General features: G+C 29.5%; 2 protein-coding genes across 2 annotated transcripts; one reads left to right on the top strand and one right to left on the bottom strand.

The window, feature by feature from the left end:
* The first annotated feature begins 4,694 nt into the window (after nt 1-4,694).
* Nucleotides 4,695-7,631, top strand: LOC110811099 (flavonoid 3-O-glucosyltransferase-like). The gene is made up of 2 exons (XM_022037481.2): nt 4,695-5,267; nt 6,618-7,631. Exons 1-2 carry the CDS (start codon nt 4,802-4,804, stop codon nt 7,481-7,483), a joined length of 1,332 nt encoding a protein of 443 aa, XP_021893173.2. The 5' UTR covers nt 4,695-4,801; the 3' UTR covers nt 7,484-7,631.
* Nucleotides 7,632-10,260: 2,629 nt separating this feature from the next.
* On the bottom strand, nt 10,261-12,130 carry MYB36 (myb domain protein 36). Its single transcript, XM_022037443.2, has 3 exons — nt 11,740-12,130; nt 11,485-11,614; nt 10,261-11,231 (listed from the first exon to the last, which is right to left on the bottom strand). The coding sequence occupies exons 1-3, from the start codon at nt 11,873-11,875 to the stop codon at nt 10,373-10,375; spliced, it is 1,125 nt and encodes a 374-aa protein (XP_021893135.2). The 5' UTR covers nt 11,876-12,130; the 3' UTR covers nt 10,261-10,372.
* Between the last annotated feature and the right edge of the window lie 4,342 nt (nt 12,131-16,472).

Raw genomic sequence — 16,472 nt, 5'->3', positions numbered from 1 at the left:
CGTATGTATAGACACCTCCTTAATTAACGGAGTTGCTAAACTGACTTTTTTTTTTTTCCAATCATAATATAAATGATTTTAATATCTACTTTTGTCATTTTAATCCAATATAAAAAGCTAGTTATGTCATTTTTGCTTCAACCTCAAACCCCTGTACCAAACAGAAATCCAGCACCACACGTTAATACACTTCCTGCCAATTTTCAGAATTTACTAGATATTGCCTCTACCTCACCCTTCCATTCTTCATTAAATGAATGGATAATTGATTTAAGAGCTACGGACCATGTAGTTAGTTTAATAGAAATGTTTGTTTTGTGTAGACCCGTGACCGATATATTTGTAAAATTACCTAACTCTGTGACAATTCTTATTACCTTCGTAGGTGATGTATATATTTTGCCTATGTTAACCTCTTACAATACATTTTACACACCGAACTTTGCTCTCAATTTTATTGCTTAACCTTTCATGATCGTTTTTGTGAAATCCAGGATGAACAAACTAAGGAGAGGATTGGTTTAGCTAAAAATAGGCAAGGATTGTATTACTTTGAGGCACCAAATACAAAAAAAGCAAGCACTGTCAATGTTATAAAATCATGTTTCTTTGATTGTTTCTTTGCAAATTTTGGTTTTTCTCACTGTAATAATGTTGTTAATACTCATATTCTTTGGCATTATCGTCTTGGTCACCCTTCCACATCAAGACTTCATACAATTCATCAATTAGACAAATCAATTTTTTCTTATACTTCTTTTGTTTGTGTCATTTGTCATCTTGCGAAACAAAAAAGACTTTCATTTCCTGTGAGTAAATCAATGAGTAAATTTTGCTTTGATATTGTGCATATTGATATTTTGGGTCCTTTATCTGTTTTTTTTATATGGTCATCGTTATTTTTTTACCTTTGTTGATGATAAGAGTCGGTTTAAATGGTCTTATGAAATCAAAAGGAGAAGTCAGAACAATTATTATTCAATTTTTTTGCATATGTTAAAACCCAACACAATGCAAAAATCAAATGTGTTCGTATCGATAATGGTCAAAAGTTTAAGATGAATGATTTCTTTGCCACTAAAAGAGTGATACAACAATATTCTTGTCCATACACACCACAGCAGGATGGTGTGGTTGAAAGAAAACATCAACATATTTTAAATATGACAAGATCTTTGATGTTTCAGGCTCTTCTACCCAACTAATTTTGGGTTGATTGTGTGCTGCATGCAGCCTATTTGATCAACTTATTGCCCTCTTCAGTCATCAACAATAAGTCTCAATTTAAACTTTTATTTCACACTATCTTCAAATATCAACACTTGAAAATATTTGAATGTTTATATTACGCATCCAACCTTAGTCCTGACGAGTCTAAGTTTGATCATAATCCTTTAAATGTATTTTCTTTGGTTTTCCTTCACACATAAAGGTATAGAGTATACGATATTCAATCTCAAAAGATCTTTGTTTCCCAGGATGTCTATTTTGTTGAGCATATTTTTCATTTTTTCCCTTCTGTCAATAACAATACAAGTAATTTTATGTTTCCTTACGTTGATGGATTAATAACAGAAAACAATGACTTAATTCAAACTGTGCAGGATCAAGGTAATGTAGTTTCAAGCCACTCTAGCGAGCCAACTTCTTCTGATAACATTTCCTTACATTCCTCAGTCGATATTTTTATTTCTTTGTATCTCTACCATTAGATATTTCTAAAATAGAACTTATTTGTTCACAAAATTCCAACTCCACAAAACCTATATATGATAAACATATTCCTTTACAAACCAGGTGGTCTACTAGACACATAAAGCAACCATTTCATTCGCATGATTACTATCTATATGGTCTTAGATCTTGCATCAATTCCATTTCTACCCCACATTGTATTTCTCATATACTTTCTTATAACAACTTGGACCTAGTACACAAGCCCTTTGTATTTGCTATATCCTAAGATGTAGAACCTAACTCCTACATTCAAGTAGTTCAATTTACATGTTAGAAAGATGTTATACTAGTTGAAATTAACACCCTCGAAGAGAAGAAGACTTGGGAATTAGTTGATTTACCTCCTAGTAATAAATCCGTTGGTTGTAAGTGGGTATATAAGATAAAAAGAAAGGTTGATGCCTTGATTGATAGATATAAGGCCAGGTTAATTGCTAAAGGCTATACTCGACAATCTGGTATTGATTTTTTAGATACTTTTTCTCCAATTGCAGAATTAACCACCATTCGTACTATGTTGGTTGTGGCTACAGTTAAAAGATGATATTTACATTAACTTGATATTAATAACGTTTTTCTTCATGGTGATTTGTACGAAAAGATGTACATGACTCTCCCCTTAGTTTTCATGGTTCAGGTAATCAGGTATGCAAACTTATTAAAAGTCTTTATAGTCTTAAACAAACAAGTAGGCAATACATTTCAAGTTGACTGAAACTTTGAGAAATTTTGATTTTATGCAATTTAATTCAAATTCTTCATTATTTTTTCATTGTTTAGAATCTTCTTTTATTACTCTTCTTGTATATGTTGATGAAGTGATATTGACAAGTAATTGCATAGTTCAAATTTTGATGGTGAATAATTTTCTTTATAATGAGTTCAAGATTAAAGATCTTGGTAAACTCAAATATTTCTTGGGACTTGAAATCATTTGTTCTTCCAAATGTATTAATGTGAATCAAAAAAATAAACTTTGGATTTACTTCGAAATACTGTCTTCTTAAGTTGTAAATCGGCCTCGACGCCCATGGCTTCATCAACAAAATTAATTCAATATGATGGTTCCCCAGTTGTTGATGTTACATCATACACGAAGCTTGTTAGTAAACTTTTGTATTTCACCGACACTCAGCCTAGTATTAGCTATTCAATTCAACAACTCTCACGATTTCTTGATGCTCCGACTAAGATCCATTTGCAAGCTGCACATGGGGTCTTGAGGTATTTGAAGGGGACACCATGATAGAAATCTTTTATTCAGCTCATACATCATTGCATCTTAAGGCCTTCAGTGATTCTGATTGGGCCTCTTATGCAGATTCTAGTAAATTTTTTACAATTTTTTGTGTATTTCTTGATGATTTTCTTATTTATTGAAAAACTAAAAAAGCAATCCACTGTTTCTTGGTCTTGTTCTGAGACTTAATATTGAGCTTTAGCCATATTTATTTTTGAGTTACAATTGTCATATTTTCTACTTGCTAACCAGCGTATCACTTCTCCAACTACTGCTCTATATTATGATAACTTGTCAGCTATTAAGATTGCAGAAAATCCTGTATTTCATGAGTGCACCAAAGCATATTAAAATCAATTATCATGTCGTATGACAAAAGATTTTAAAAGGTCTCATCCGCTTGTTACCAATTTCTTATTCATATAAACTTGTAGATTATTTCACGAAGGCGCTTCCCTCTTCTCAATTTCAAAACTTCATTGTCAAGTTTTATATACAGAATCTGTATACTCCAACTTGAGGAGGGCTATTAGAATATATAGTTAGGGATATAATTGTAATTATGTACAGAGTTAGGGTTAAATTTGTCATTCGTATTTCTTATATAAATACTCAATTGTTGTTTATCAATAAAATAATCTTCTCATTTTCCAAACACAGTGTAAACTCTCTTCTTCTCTCAATTCTGCCTTTTCTTTTCTTCTCTTCAAATCCATTAACTTTTCAGTTCGAACTAAAATTTGAATTGTGATTATTCACAAAATTAACAAATTTAGAAGTATAAAATTAAAATTAAATTTTAATTTACTATAAAATATACACTATATAATTTTTAGGTATAAAAATAATTTTGATAAATATATGATAATTATAAAATTTAATTTTTAGTGAACTACATTGTGTATTATATAATTAATTTATAAAATTATAATACAGAGACTCATATCTAAGTTGTATAGAAAAGAGTACTTTTTATTTTTTATTTTTTCTCGTTCTATATTATACGACGGCGTTTGGGCCTAAATTATGGTTTACACTCAACCGTCCAAACACCCGAAAAGAGAAACCCCTTGAAGAATTAGTAGGCCTTGGGGGGTGCTCATGGTGCAACAAGTTTGCTCCAGTTCACGTCTGGGCCTTGGTGGTTTATTTCTTGCAAAGTTCTTTTTTTTAAAAAAAAAAAAAAAAAAAAAAAAAAAAAAAATTTCCTTACTAGTACTACACACATTTTATAATTAATAAAATAAAATTCTTAAATTAAAATATGTAAGTGGTTGTAGGTTTTCTGAATTCATTATTTTAAATAATAGAATAAAAATTTATAATAATTTTATATTTTACTAATCACTAATTAATAATAAAATACCATATAAATACACACTAATTACATGATATAAATTTTGTGCGGTGGCTAACGGGTTTAGTTTCGCTAACCAACTAAACTTACAGCCACACACAGAGCAAGAACCACAGCCTACTACGTAGCAGCTCCTACCAAATTTCTTCGGTGAATTTATTTCTTCTCACCTGTCAACATACTTTTCCAACTACTACAGACCACAATATCTCTCTACCTACCACCTCCAGCTAAATATGCTCTATTTTTTATTATTATTTTTTAAATTTTTATGCATTTCAATAATTAATTATACCATTTATATAATTTATTAATAACTAAATTAGTAAGAGTAACAAAATTTTAACTCTAACCTCTGATTAACCAACAGCATTAACGAACACAAGCAACAACCTCCCCGTGTGATCCTTAAATATGCAACAAACTTGAGACAATTGCAAAGAGACCCAAAAAAGCCGGCACGTAAAATGGAAGAGACTCATAAACACGTCGCCGTTTTCGCCTTCCCATTCACCACCCACGCAGCCCCTCTCCTCAACGTCGTTCGTGCAATCTCCTTGGCCGCACCCGACGTTGACTTCACCTTCTTTGGCTCTGCAAAGTCCAACGCATCGCTGTTCCCACGAGGAGAAGCGGAAGGCAAGATCAAGCCTCACGACGTCTGGGACGGTTTGCCTGAAGGCTATAAACCCTCCGGCAACCCCGAAGAGCCCGTTGATCTGTTCTTCAAGGCGGTTCCGGGGAATTTTTTGACCGCTGTGGCCGAGACAGGCTGCCGGTTTAGCTGCTTACTGACCGACGGTTTCTTTTGGTTTGGGGCCGATGTGGCGGACCAGTTGCATGTCCCGTGGATACCCTTTTGGACGGCCGGCCCTCGAGCCCTTCTCCTTCACGTCGATATCGACGAAATCCAGCGACGTATGGGAAATGATGGTAACTCCATAACCAAATTTATTTTCTAGAATTATGTTATTATATGCCTAATCATTTTTTTATTACTATATAGAAATTTTTTTTTTTTTTGGTACATGCTATTTATAAACTTTAATGCGTACAAGTGGGTTCATAGTAGAATAAAGTTAAATGCATGATGTTAATTATCTTCTCGTGAAATCTGCAAAAGTAGGTGCACGTATTACTTCATTATGAGTATCTAACAGAAGTTTTAACGCTAAGATCGGTTCATAAAAATATCTCTCTCTCTTAATTTTTAAATAATATGTAGTAAAGTTGTGTAAATATATGTATAAAAAATAAAAAATGTGTATAATATATTTCATAAATATCATTAATATATTTTAAGTTTTGTTTCTATAATTTTCTCTAAAAATTTAAAATAAAATAAGTCATATTTATATTATACTCGTTTATCTATGCTCTTAAATACTTGCGGCTCCATTTGAAGCACTTTTTGACTTTAATTTCTACATTTTAAGAGTATTTTCGCAAACAATGGCAAAGTAAAAGGTGATTTTAGCAAAAGTTAAAAGTTGAAATCTGCTTTTTTATATATTTAAATACAAAACTATAATTTGTAACTTCAGAAAATTTATTTTGACTTCTAATAAAAATTTTATACTTCACATTTCAAAAATAATTTTCACCAAATACATAATTTTTGTTTTTTTTTTTTAAATTACAACAATTTTATAGTTATTTTTATAAAAATATTAGACAATTTCTAATTAAGAATTTTTTTTTACTAAATAATTATTTTAACAATATTTTTAAAACTTATAACACAAGTTACATTTGTTCTAAATACACACTTCATAACTATTCTTTATATATATATATATATATATGGGATAATTAAATATAATTTTTTTATACAAAGAAAGATGAAACAAAAGATGAATAGAAAGAATACCTTGCCATTTATGCATCTTGAATTAAAATTGAATAAGCTTTATCTATTATAGTTGAGTTAATGTTTGAGCTTTTGCATTACAGGGTACTTAATATCATGGTTAATATGAGTATTGATAGTTGTATAAGAAGTAAATTGAAAGTGAATCCAATAACATGACATATATAAATATGTCGGTAACTTAATTGATAATTTGATGTGAGAATTATTATCAGTATTAATTTTTAATTGTAACAAATAAAATCGAATAAAGTACTCTAATATTTATATTTATTAACTTTTTTTATAAAATTTATTATGAATTTGGTTGATATATAATTCTTTTTAAAAAAAATAAAATTTAATTCTTTTTTTAACCGCATCAATTGAGGATTATAATTTATAAATTTAACATTAATGCATTCTTCTTGCAGTTCTTGAAGACAAAACTCTCGATTTTCTTCCAGACTTCTCTACAATACGCATAGTTGACCTACCACAAGGAATAATAGCTGGAGACTTTGAAGCCACTATTCCATCAGTGCTAAATAAGTTAGGAAAATATTATCCACGAGCAGTAGCAATTGCCGCCAATACATTTGAAGAGTTAGATCATATCGTTGTCAACGAGCTCAAATCAAGATACCAAAAGTTTCTAAGCATTGGTCCCTTGGCATTAACAACCCCAATGTCATTCTCTTCATATTTTGATGAATATGGCTGCTTAGAATGGTTGGACAAGCAAAAATCAACATCTGTTGCCTATATCAGTTTTGGAAGTGTTGCAATACCGCCTAAATTGGAGTTGTTGGCTATAATTGAAGCCTTAGAAGATAAGAAAATCCCATTTCTTTGGTCATTTAGGGACAATCTTGAGGAACACTTGCCACAAAAATTAATACAAAGAATTAACAAATACGGAAAATTTGTCCCATGGACTTCTCAGTTGAAAGTTTTGTTACATCGAGCTGTTGGGGTGTTTCTAACACATGGTGGATGGAACTCTATTTTAGAAAGTATCATTGCCGGTGTACCCATGATTTGTAGGCCATTTTTTGGTGATCAAGTATTGAATATGAGGTGTATTGAGGCTGTATGGGGGATCGGTGTGGGGATTGAAGGTGGAAAATTCACGAAAGATAGAACTCTTAAGGCTTTGGAATTAATATTTCATAGTGAAAAAGGGATAAAAATCAAACAAAAAATTGAGGTTCAAAAAGAAATTGCATGTAACACTGCACTAGCATATGGCAGCTCTATTAAAAATTTTAGGACTCTTGTAGAAATTATCATTAAGTAGATCCGTTATAGTTTAATATATATTTGTCATATTAGAACATTTTGTTTTGTACTAGTTGCAGATTTAGATATTGTAGTCATAGTGTATTTTTCTCTTATGTTTATCTTGTAGTAAGTGTTTTGCATCAATATGTTAGTGAGTTTTGCAAGTTTGTTTTTATTAGAATTCTTATTGGAATAAAGAAAATGAAGTAATTGAAAGGAGAAAAACAAGAATGTACCATTGACGAAAGCAATTCGCTCGTAGCTTTAGTGTGTGTTTGATCATTTCTTTCTTAGGTGTAAATTAGTACAGCCAAAAAACTGACATCTTTATAACGAACTAAAAAATTTGATCTAACTTTTTTTTTTTTTTTTTTTTTAAATAAAATAAAATAAAACCCAAGTATTTTTTCGCAAACAAAACATTTTAACTAAACTTTTTTTTTTAATAAGAAACTCTTCTTGAGATTAACCACAACCATTAATAAGCTACTAATTTATTTTTTTAATTTTTTTTTTTTTCTCTTGATGCCTCATTGAAGCACCTTCCAATCTTACTCTTTAACACCTTCCAATTTTACTCACCGGCTGAAGGCTTTCTTTTTAGTAACGGATGCAAACACCCCAGAATCAGATAGGATGCAGGGAATAAAAAAAAAAAAAAAAAAAAAAAAAAGGAAACAGAAAGGGAGCAGGAAGGGGAAAATGAAACTGACCGCACAGAATTCCTACCCGAAATTAATATGGGCCACGTGGCAGGATCTGAGTTGTTAACTCGGTTAATTGCAGATTGATGATCTTGAATTGTAATAATTCAGTACATATTCATAAACTTCTTGATTGTATGTATACATTTTGATCGAAGTAGAAAATTTATTGAACAATAATTGAAGAAAGTTGGTGTTTCAAATATATATAAATATATATATATGTATATGTATGTATAAGATGAGAATTGTATAATTATTTTTAGAATCTGTTTCTTTTTTCATTAAATTGTAGTAGGCAATAATTGAATGTGTTGTGTTTAATTCACTAGTAATTATTTCATTGCTTGCTTGTTCGTTCTGAAACGGTCCACGTAGCATGGCCCATTTATTGGTTGACAATGGCAATTGGTGATGACAGGCCCATACACGTCTATCTAAATTGTTAATGTTACATTCATCTGTAACATATATATATATATATATATATATATATATAATCAGTATAATCACATGTCATTTTTATTTTTTAAAAAATAATATAATATGTGTAATAAATAATTATTTAATTAAATATTTTTAAATATAAAAGTGTAATTTAACTTTTAATTAATGATTTGATGTGATAATATATATAGTATTTCTTTTTGTTATAATTTTTAATTACAAAAAAGAGAATATAATTTGTCTTTGACTACAAATTATTCACTAAATTTCTAAATGTGTTAAAATAAAATTTATGTGAATAATATAGGATTTATTTTATGCGGTGATTAATATGTATAATAGTTATTATTTAAATTAAATAAAACTAATTTTTAATTATCAATAAATTATGTATTAAATAGTTTTTAAATGAAAATAAAATTAATATAATAACATTTATATATATAATCGATTTTTAATTAACGATGATATTAAAATTAATCTATTTCTTCTCACATTTCATTCATCCCGTAGATCATTTACCAATTCTACATAATTTCTTCTCACATAAAATAATACTTAATTCCATTGTTTTTATATAATTATAAAAAATTTAGATATATATTATGGGAGTAACATAAAGATACTAATCTAGTTTCATTTATATAGTTTAGTTTATGGTAATTATGTTACCTGCTTATTGTAATAATTTTTAATCTTATCATTGTATTGAATGTTGTTTTTTTTAAAGAGTTTTATAAATGAAACACCCACGAAATTATAAAAAACAAAATTAACAGATATTTCTATGTAAAAAAAAATGTAGCTATAGAGTTTCTATAGCTATGATATATGGTGTTCAATAAGTTACTTTGGTTCGAACTGGGTGCTAAGATAAAATTGATTCTGTTAATTACTAATTAACTAATATTGACTAGAGGTAATTTTTGAAATGGTGTTCATCAAATTATGTTGGATTGTAAAAAAAATTCATGGGCTAAAACATACAATTTGTAATGATTCTTAAATTTAGATAATACTTAATTTTTAATCCTCTATTTTTATTTTTTGGTTGATAGAAAATCAAAGTAAAATAAATTTGTTAATGAATCACAAAATATTATATAAATCTTTTTGAGTTTATTCAGAATTATTACAATATTTAAAAATGTATGATGGGGAAGCAATAGCAAATTACATGAGGAAAATAAAATGGTCCACAAGCAAATCATGATTTCGTAGTAATATTAGTGTTGCTTTATGTCAGTTTGATCTTTATTTCAATTTTCAAAGAATATATATATATATATATATTATTTAGTGATTGGGTGTACTTCAATGGTCTTAAATATGTGATATAATTCTTCTTTTCAGATTGATAATCTGCTTTCAACCCATTGTTTTAGACTTATTTGAGGACATATATAGTCAAAACTCCACGGAGCTAGCTTCTGATGAATTAATTCCATCTTGTGATTTAACTATTAGTTCTCTGTGTGCGTGTGTATGTGTCTGTGTGTATATATATATATATCTCTACACGCACATATATCAAAATATGTTTTTGGAATATGATCATTTTGACCGCAGACTGGGTATAAGAACCTGCAGAAGATCAATTGACAATGATGGAAAAATAATTAGATCGATCTAAGCCGACACAGACAGACAATTTAACATTATTATTCACACAATTTACAAGAACCTATTACATCAAACTGTCTTATCAATGACTGATAAGCTTATACAAACTCCCTAATTCAGTTCTCAATTAATTACATATTGTAACCCAACTCATAATCTTGAAACATCCCATGATCTGAACCAAGCACAGATGTTGAATCCCAAGAGTTAGAAGATGCCGATTTCGTATCAAATTCATTTGACCACCAAACCAAGCTGTCCTTGGATGACCCGTTTATCTCCTTGAAGCAATCAAATTCATCACCGATTTGATCTTGATCAACCTGACTTGCAAAGCCACTACACAAGTTCTTATTGTTCAGAAAGTCGTCCAGTAGCATTTCAGCTTGAAAGTTTGGAACTTGGTGGAGTACTTCAGATTGTTGCATGTTCCCCATTGTTGGATCCAAGGAAATTGAATTGATATTCCCAGTTGCAAAATCTGTACTAGAATCAGTTATGTTCAACGAACTCCCAAGTTGATCTTCGACTTTTAGGTGAAGGGAAACAGGTTCATAGAACTGATCAACTTTCTGATCATGCCCGGGTTGTTCCATTTCAGAACCAGCCAAGCTAGCTGATTGCACAAGAGGATTACTATTACTATTATTGTTTTGATTAGGGTTTTCAAGATTCAAAGACTGCAAGCTCTGGTTTATCTTTTCTTGGAGAGGGTGGAGTTTAGGCCACAAAGCGGGATTATTGTAGAAGGAGATAGGGTTTTGCAGGCTCTGAAGCTGCATGTGGAGCTGCAGCCTTTCCAGTGCCGAGTTGCTTAACGTCTGTTGAAATTGATTACTTTCATTTGCTGTGCCATTTGCAGTCTCATTTGGGTCATTGCGATTGCTATTCTTACGCCTTCCCAATAGCTTCTTCTTCAATCTGGTGTTCCAGTAGTTCTTAATGTCGTTATCTGTTCGACCAGGGAGTTGGGCTGCAATTATAGACCACCTAAATGTTTACACACAACAAAATTTTGATACGTTAAACCCTAGATATATAAAAAAGAAAAAATTCTTTCATAACATAATATTTAAAGAAGAAGAAATGAAGGAAAGAAACTTAGAAAAAAGTTTAGACGCTCGAGATCTGGATTTATGGTGATACGAACTTTTGAAGCAAGGATTTTTGCAGAAGAATCAAGGACAAAGATAAAAGACAAGCAGTTGAGGGTTGTGATATGTATATATACATATGTATATACCTGCTGCCAATACTGATATAGAGGCTGCAGATAATGTTGTCTTCTTCCTCGGAGAATCCTCCATGCTTGATGTTGGGTCTCAAGTAATTCAACCATCTTAGCCTGCAACTCTTTCCACATCTCTTGAGCCCTGCGAATCATTATCCCAAAAAAAGGAAGCAAGATTAATCTTAAATTATCGCTCTACATAAAAATGATCTTTTGTAAGATATACAATATACATGTATAAACGTAACTATATATATATATATATACCAATTTTTTGGGGAAGAGCAATCCAGTTGCCTCCAGTCCCATACTTCTCGATGTAGGCTTTGAGCTTGGCGTCTTCTTCAGGTGACCAGGGTCCTTTCTTGACATTTGCCTTGTCGCAGCACGGAGCTCGACCCATCCCTTTGTGTGTTGTTTTAATTTGTTGGGTTCAATTGAGGTTATTCTTCGGATTCAAGTTTGAAACAAAAGGTATTTTAATTACTGCCTGAGATTGTTGAGAAAAATCTGGAGAAGGAAGACTAAGATTTATAGAAGAGAAGAGTGGGTGATGTGACACTTATAAGGACAAATTTTTCTTTTAAATAATCTCTCTCTCTCTCTGCCATAATTCAACACTGTTTCTTTCCTCTAGGGTTTCTGCAAATTCTCTCTCTCTCTCTCTCTCTCTCTCTCTCTCTCTTTCTCTCTCTCTTCCTTTTTGGATTAGTTTGGTCATCAATAATAAATTAAGGAAGCAACTGGGCAAATTGTTAACGAAATTGTTCTTCTCTTTTGGCATAATAATAAAGTAATGGACTAGTGCCTTTTTCACGTTGAATATACATATATATATATATATGTGAGTGTCTATATGTGCATATAGTTTATTGTTAATTTGAAATCAAAGTTGTAGGTATCTGATCAAAAGAACCCTCTGTAATGTCCTCATAGTCCTGCCCCATATGATATTGAAATTCAAGTGTTCCATGAATGGAGCCTAGTTTATATCATCATGCTTAGACCGTACAAAGTTAGGTTATGGAGGACAGTTAAATTAAACAGTTGATAGCATAAGTAATTAACAACAGGAGTTAAATCAATTTAGTTGGATTGAAATATTTTATCGATGTTCACTAAAAAATATATTTTTAGTGAGTTTTTTTCAATCGATCTAAGTACATAATATCTACTCTGATAAGTACATTTTATATCCATAAATCCAAAATATGAACAATATTTTATAAAATTGAAATATTATAGAACATGATTTAATCAACATAAAGAAATAAAGAACTTTTATTTAAGAACAACTTTAACTATGTTCGGATCAAAATATGGTTAAACTTTATGAAGACATTTTGTTTGTTAAGTTTCGATAGACAAATTAAGACATTAACATACAAATTATAATGCCATGTCTAGAGAGCAGGAGTCAACAAATTAGGGCATATAGCAGAGCGGAATCCTTGGAGCTTATTAGGATATTCGAAAACATGTTGTATGATGAGCAAATAGTGCATGTATAAACTTTTGCATTGATTTGTTTTATCTTCATAATTTTTGTGTTGGTAAATTCTATTCTATATATATATTTTTAGTACGTGTCAGTAATAGTACTCTACCTGACTCTTGTTTATATTTATCAGATTATTTTATATATGTCTTTTCATTTATATTTTTTTTAAAGTGTTTAACTAGTTTCTTTTACTGTAATGAATCTTTTAATTTTTTAAAAATTACTTGAAAGTTTAATACAAATGAAAATACAAAGTTCTGGCAATTGACTATTTTTTTTCTTTTTAAATTTTTTGAGCTAATTAATTATTAAATAAAATCAGTTTACTTGAATTAAACTAGTTTAAAGATTTGTGAAAATATACATGCATAATTTTTTTTTTCATTTTAATTTATTAGACTTGTATCATTTATGCTAGCTAGTGAATCCATTGACTAAGTTTACAAGAAGGCCATTGTTCATTGACCTAAGGCACGTATTATATAATATAGTAAATGCGTAATTCAAATCACAATCACACACACAGATATCTATATATATATATATATATGTATGTGTGTGTGTGTGTGTGTATTAATATGACTTGAATATTCCGACATCAGGTTGATTATTCTAGTCAATTATAGGGCCACGTAGTCTATGTTTCATTAGTTAAAAATTAAGATTATGATTTCTATCAAAACCCTTGATTAATTAAGTGTTACAAGTTGGATAATTTAGTGTATGGTATATAACTTTACATTAAACAATTGAAGTAAAAGAAAAATAATTAAATAATTTAAAGAAAAAACCAAGAGGAAAGGAACATTGAGAATTAATTCAACCCCTTAAGAAAGAAGAGGAAAGCAGTATTCATTGACTTGGTTTTCCTATTCTAATACTTTTAAATTCTTAATTAATAAAAAAAATTGGATTAGAAAAATAACAAGAACCACAACTAGAAGGAAATAACAAGAAGAAAACTATCAAAAACCCAAAAGCAATCTCTGCTAATTCAAAATTAATTAATTAATTATCATCTTAATTTATAATTAAATAATTATTAGGCTGGCTTACGAGATATTAATTAAGAGAATTAGCTTCTCTCTGCTTGTCTTTCCCTAAACCCTAGAATCTCTTGTTTGACACTCCATTAATTCCATCACCAACAAGACCAAAACTAAGGCTCTCTTCTTTTTGAGTGAGAGCTGGTAAAGATAAGAAGATAAGCTCTATAAAATTGGCTTTAATATTATAATTATAATTTGGATTAATGATTGATGCAAAGTAATATTTAACTTAAATTAATCACCCCATATTAGTAATAATAAGTTATACAAATAATTAAATTCTGTACATATATATATATATATACACACACAAATATTAAACTAATTTGACTTTTTTTGCTGGAGAGAATAGTCTTGCTGTTTGTTTCTGTGTACATAATATTTGGGTTCGTGACATATGATCCCAATGACTTTGTTGTGCATAATCCACACAACTTTCAAAGGGAAGGGTAAATTTCAAGAAAGACAACATTGGACTTGTAAATCTTCAAGATGGATGTATTTTGCCTGTAGAATGAATTGGTCCTCATGTCTACTTTTCTCTCTTTCTTAAAATTTTAATTAGATATATATATGTATATATATTAATTATAACATAATATAAAATAACTTTCAGACAGAAACATAGACTATATAAAATTTGTCTTAAAACTTATCAGTCTTTTTGTTAATTAAATTATGACTATAATATAAAAAAAAATTATATTGAAATAAGTGTGATCGCTTATCTAGGCAATATATATATATATATATATCTCGCTGAAATAATGCCATGAATTTGATTGAAAGGTAGACCTATAATTTTTGGCTGATCAAAGACTTAGAAATCCAATTATAGACATTTCACCAGTGATTTTCTTGAAATAGAAAATGTGCAATCCAAAATTAATTAGTATTAATTCAAGATTTTCCCCAGTAATATTATTATTAATGCAGCTGCAGCTACGATTCATTGCATGTGAAATCTTAATAGAGTCAAAATTTTGGAACATAATAAAGGAAAACATTAATTTATACTTGATTTTCCAATATGAGAAATTCAGTGCTGAAAAAATTATATTGACTGCAGCTTTGAGTACAAGTCTCCGCTAGTACATTATATAATTGTGAAAAAAATGTCATTTAACTAATTAAGGATTATGTTTATATATAAGCATGCATGCAGCTTTAATCCTTCATGAAATCTCAAATGTGTAGATGCATATATGTATATATGTACACACACACAGGTACTTTTACATGTGTTTCTAAACGATTCTGAACAAGATTATTATTCTTCTTCAAGTTCTTAAGAAAAAAATTATCAGTTCATTATTTCTATCAGTATTTTTATATAGCAGGTTCTTTTCACATGCAAGGGAGAAATTAATATACTTAAGCTTTATATATATATATATATACCTGTATGAAAAATATAAAGTAGTCGCTAGATTTACAAGACTTCAACGTTATAAACGGCTCAATATTATATACGTAATTATATATTTCGACAAGAATTATCATCACATGAACATATATAAAATATATATATACTGGCAAAGATTATCATGATGACCAGTTTCAAAGAAAGAAAAATACTGGAATACCATTAATGTATTATTAATTTATTTATAATCATGCCACCTGTCTGTTTTAGAAATCATTTTTTTAATTAAAAAGGGTAATTAAGCACAGGATTAATTAATGCTTTGAAGAAAAAGAAATCAAAGAGGAAAAAACTGGGAAAGATCACCAATCGTCACAATGGTTGACAAAGATGGATGCCTAGTACTGTAATTAAGTATTCTATGTTAATGACTTGATCAACTTTGTTAACCATATACGCAGATATTAGCAATAATGCATTAATTAAACTATATATATATATATGTGTGTGTGTATATGCATATATATATATATATATATATATATATACTGTCATTATCTTTTTTTTTTTTTTGAAAAGTTATACTGTCATTATCTTGATGCACTTTATGTAAAATAAGGAATAAATATGCAACAAAACGGCATATTTGCTGACCTCAAATGGGTCTCTTACCATCTCCCTCTCCCCTCAAGTTACCAACATTTGTCAACCCTAATAACTTATTTTATTTCATTTGTTCTTAATTAATCTTTTGTATTAATTAATAAATCCTTCAAAAATATATATATCTATTAAAGAAACTGACTTTTGCTCTCATTGCTTTCTCCAAAAGTAAAAGTATAATTATACACATACATATATTTTCAGATTATGTAGCGCAGAGTTAATTTAAATTGGGCATGATAATGGCCAAATATTATACTTAAAATGGGGACGATGGATGGAGGGTAATGGTTTCAAACTACATTTTCTTCTTTACTAATCAAAATAGACAGGTTTGAAGAAATCAAGTTAAGAAAATGATGAACAACCTTTCAATATGATTATAGAACTGAATGTATAGAGAGCAATGCCAAGATAGTCT

This window comes from Carica papaya, chromosome 7, assembly GCF_054855325.1.
Source record: "Carica papaya isolate Zhongbai chromosome 7, ASM5485532v1, whole genome shotgun sequence".
NCBI lineage: Eukaryota > Viridiplantae > Streptophyta > Magnoliopsida > Brassicales > Caricaceae > Carica > Carica papaya.
The sequence above is the reverse complement of the archived record's forward strand: the minus strand, read 5'-3'. Positions and strand labels throughout refer to the sequence as shown.

Excerpts from the sequence above, each read along its gene's own strand:
- LOC110811099 (XM_022037481.2), top strand. The coding sequence starts at position 4,802 with ATGGAAGAGACTCATAAACACGTCGCCGTTTTCGCCTTCCCATTCACC. Across the intron at positions 5,268-6,617 it reads GCGACGTATGGGAAATGATG|TTCTTGAAGACAAAACTCTC; the intron begins GTAACTCCATAA and ends TTCTTCTTGCAG.
- MYB36 (XM_022037443.2), bottom strand. The coding sequence starts at position 11,875 with ATGGGTCGAGCTCCGTGCTGCGACAAGGCAAATGTCAAGAAAGGACCC. Across the intron at positions 11,615-11,739 it reads TGCTCTTCCCCAAAAAATTG|GGCTCAAGAGATGTGGAAAG; the intron begins GTATATATATAT and ends AATGATTCGCAG. Across the intron at positions 11,232-11,484 it reads TATATCAGTATTGGCAGCAG|GTGGTCTATAATTGCAGCCC; the intron begins GTATATACATAT and ends GTAAACATTTAG.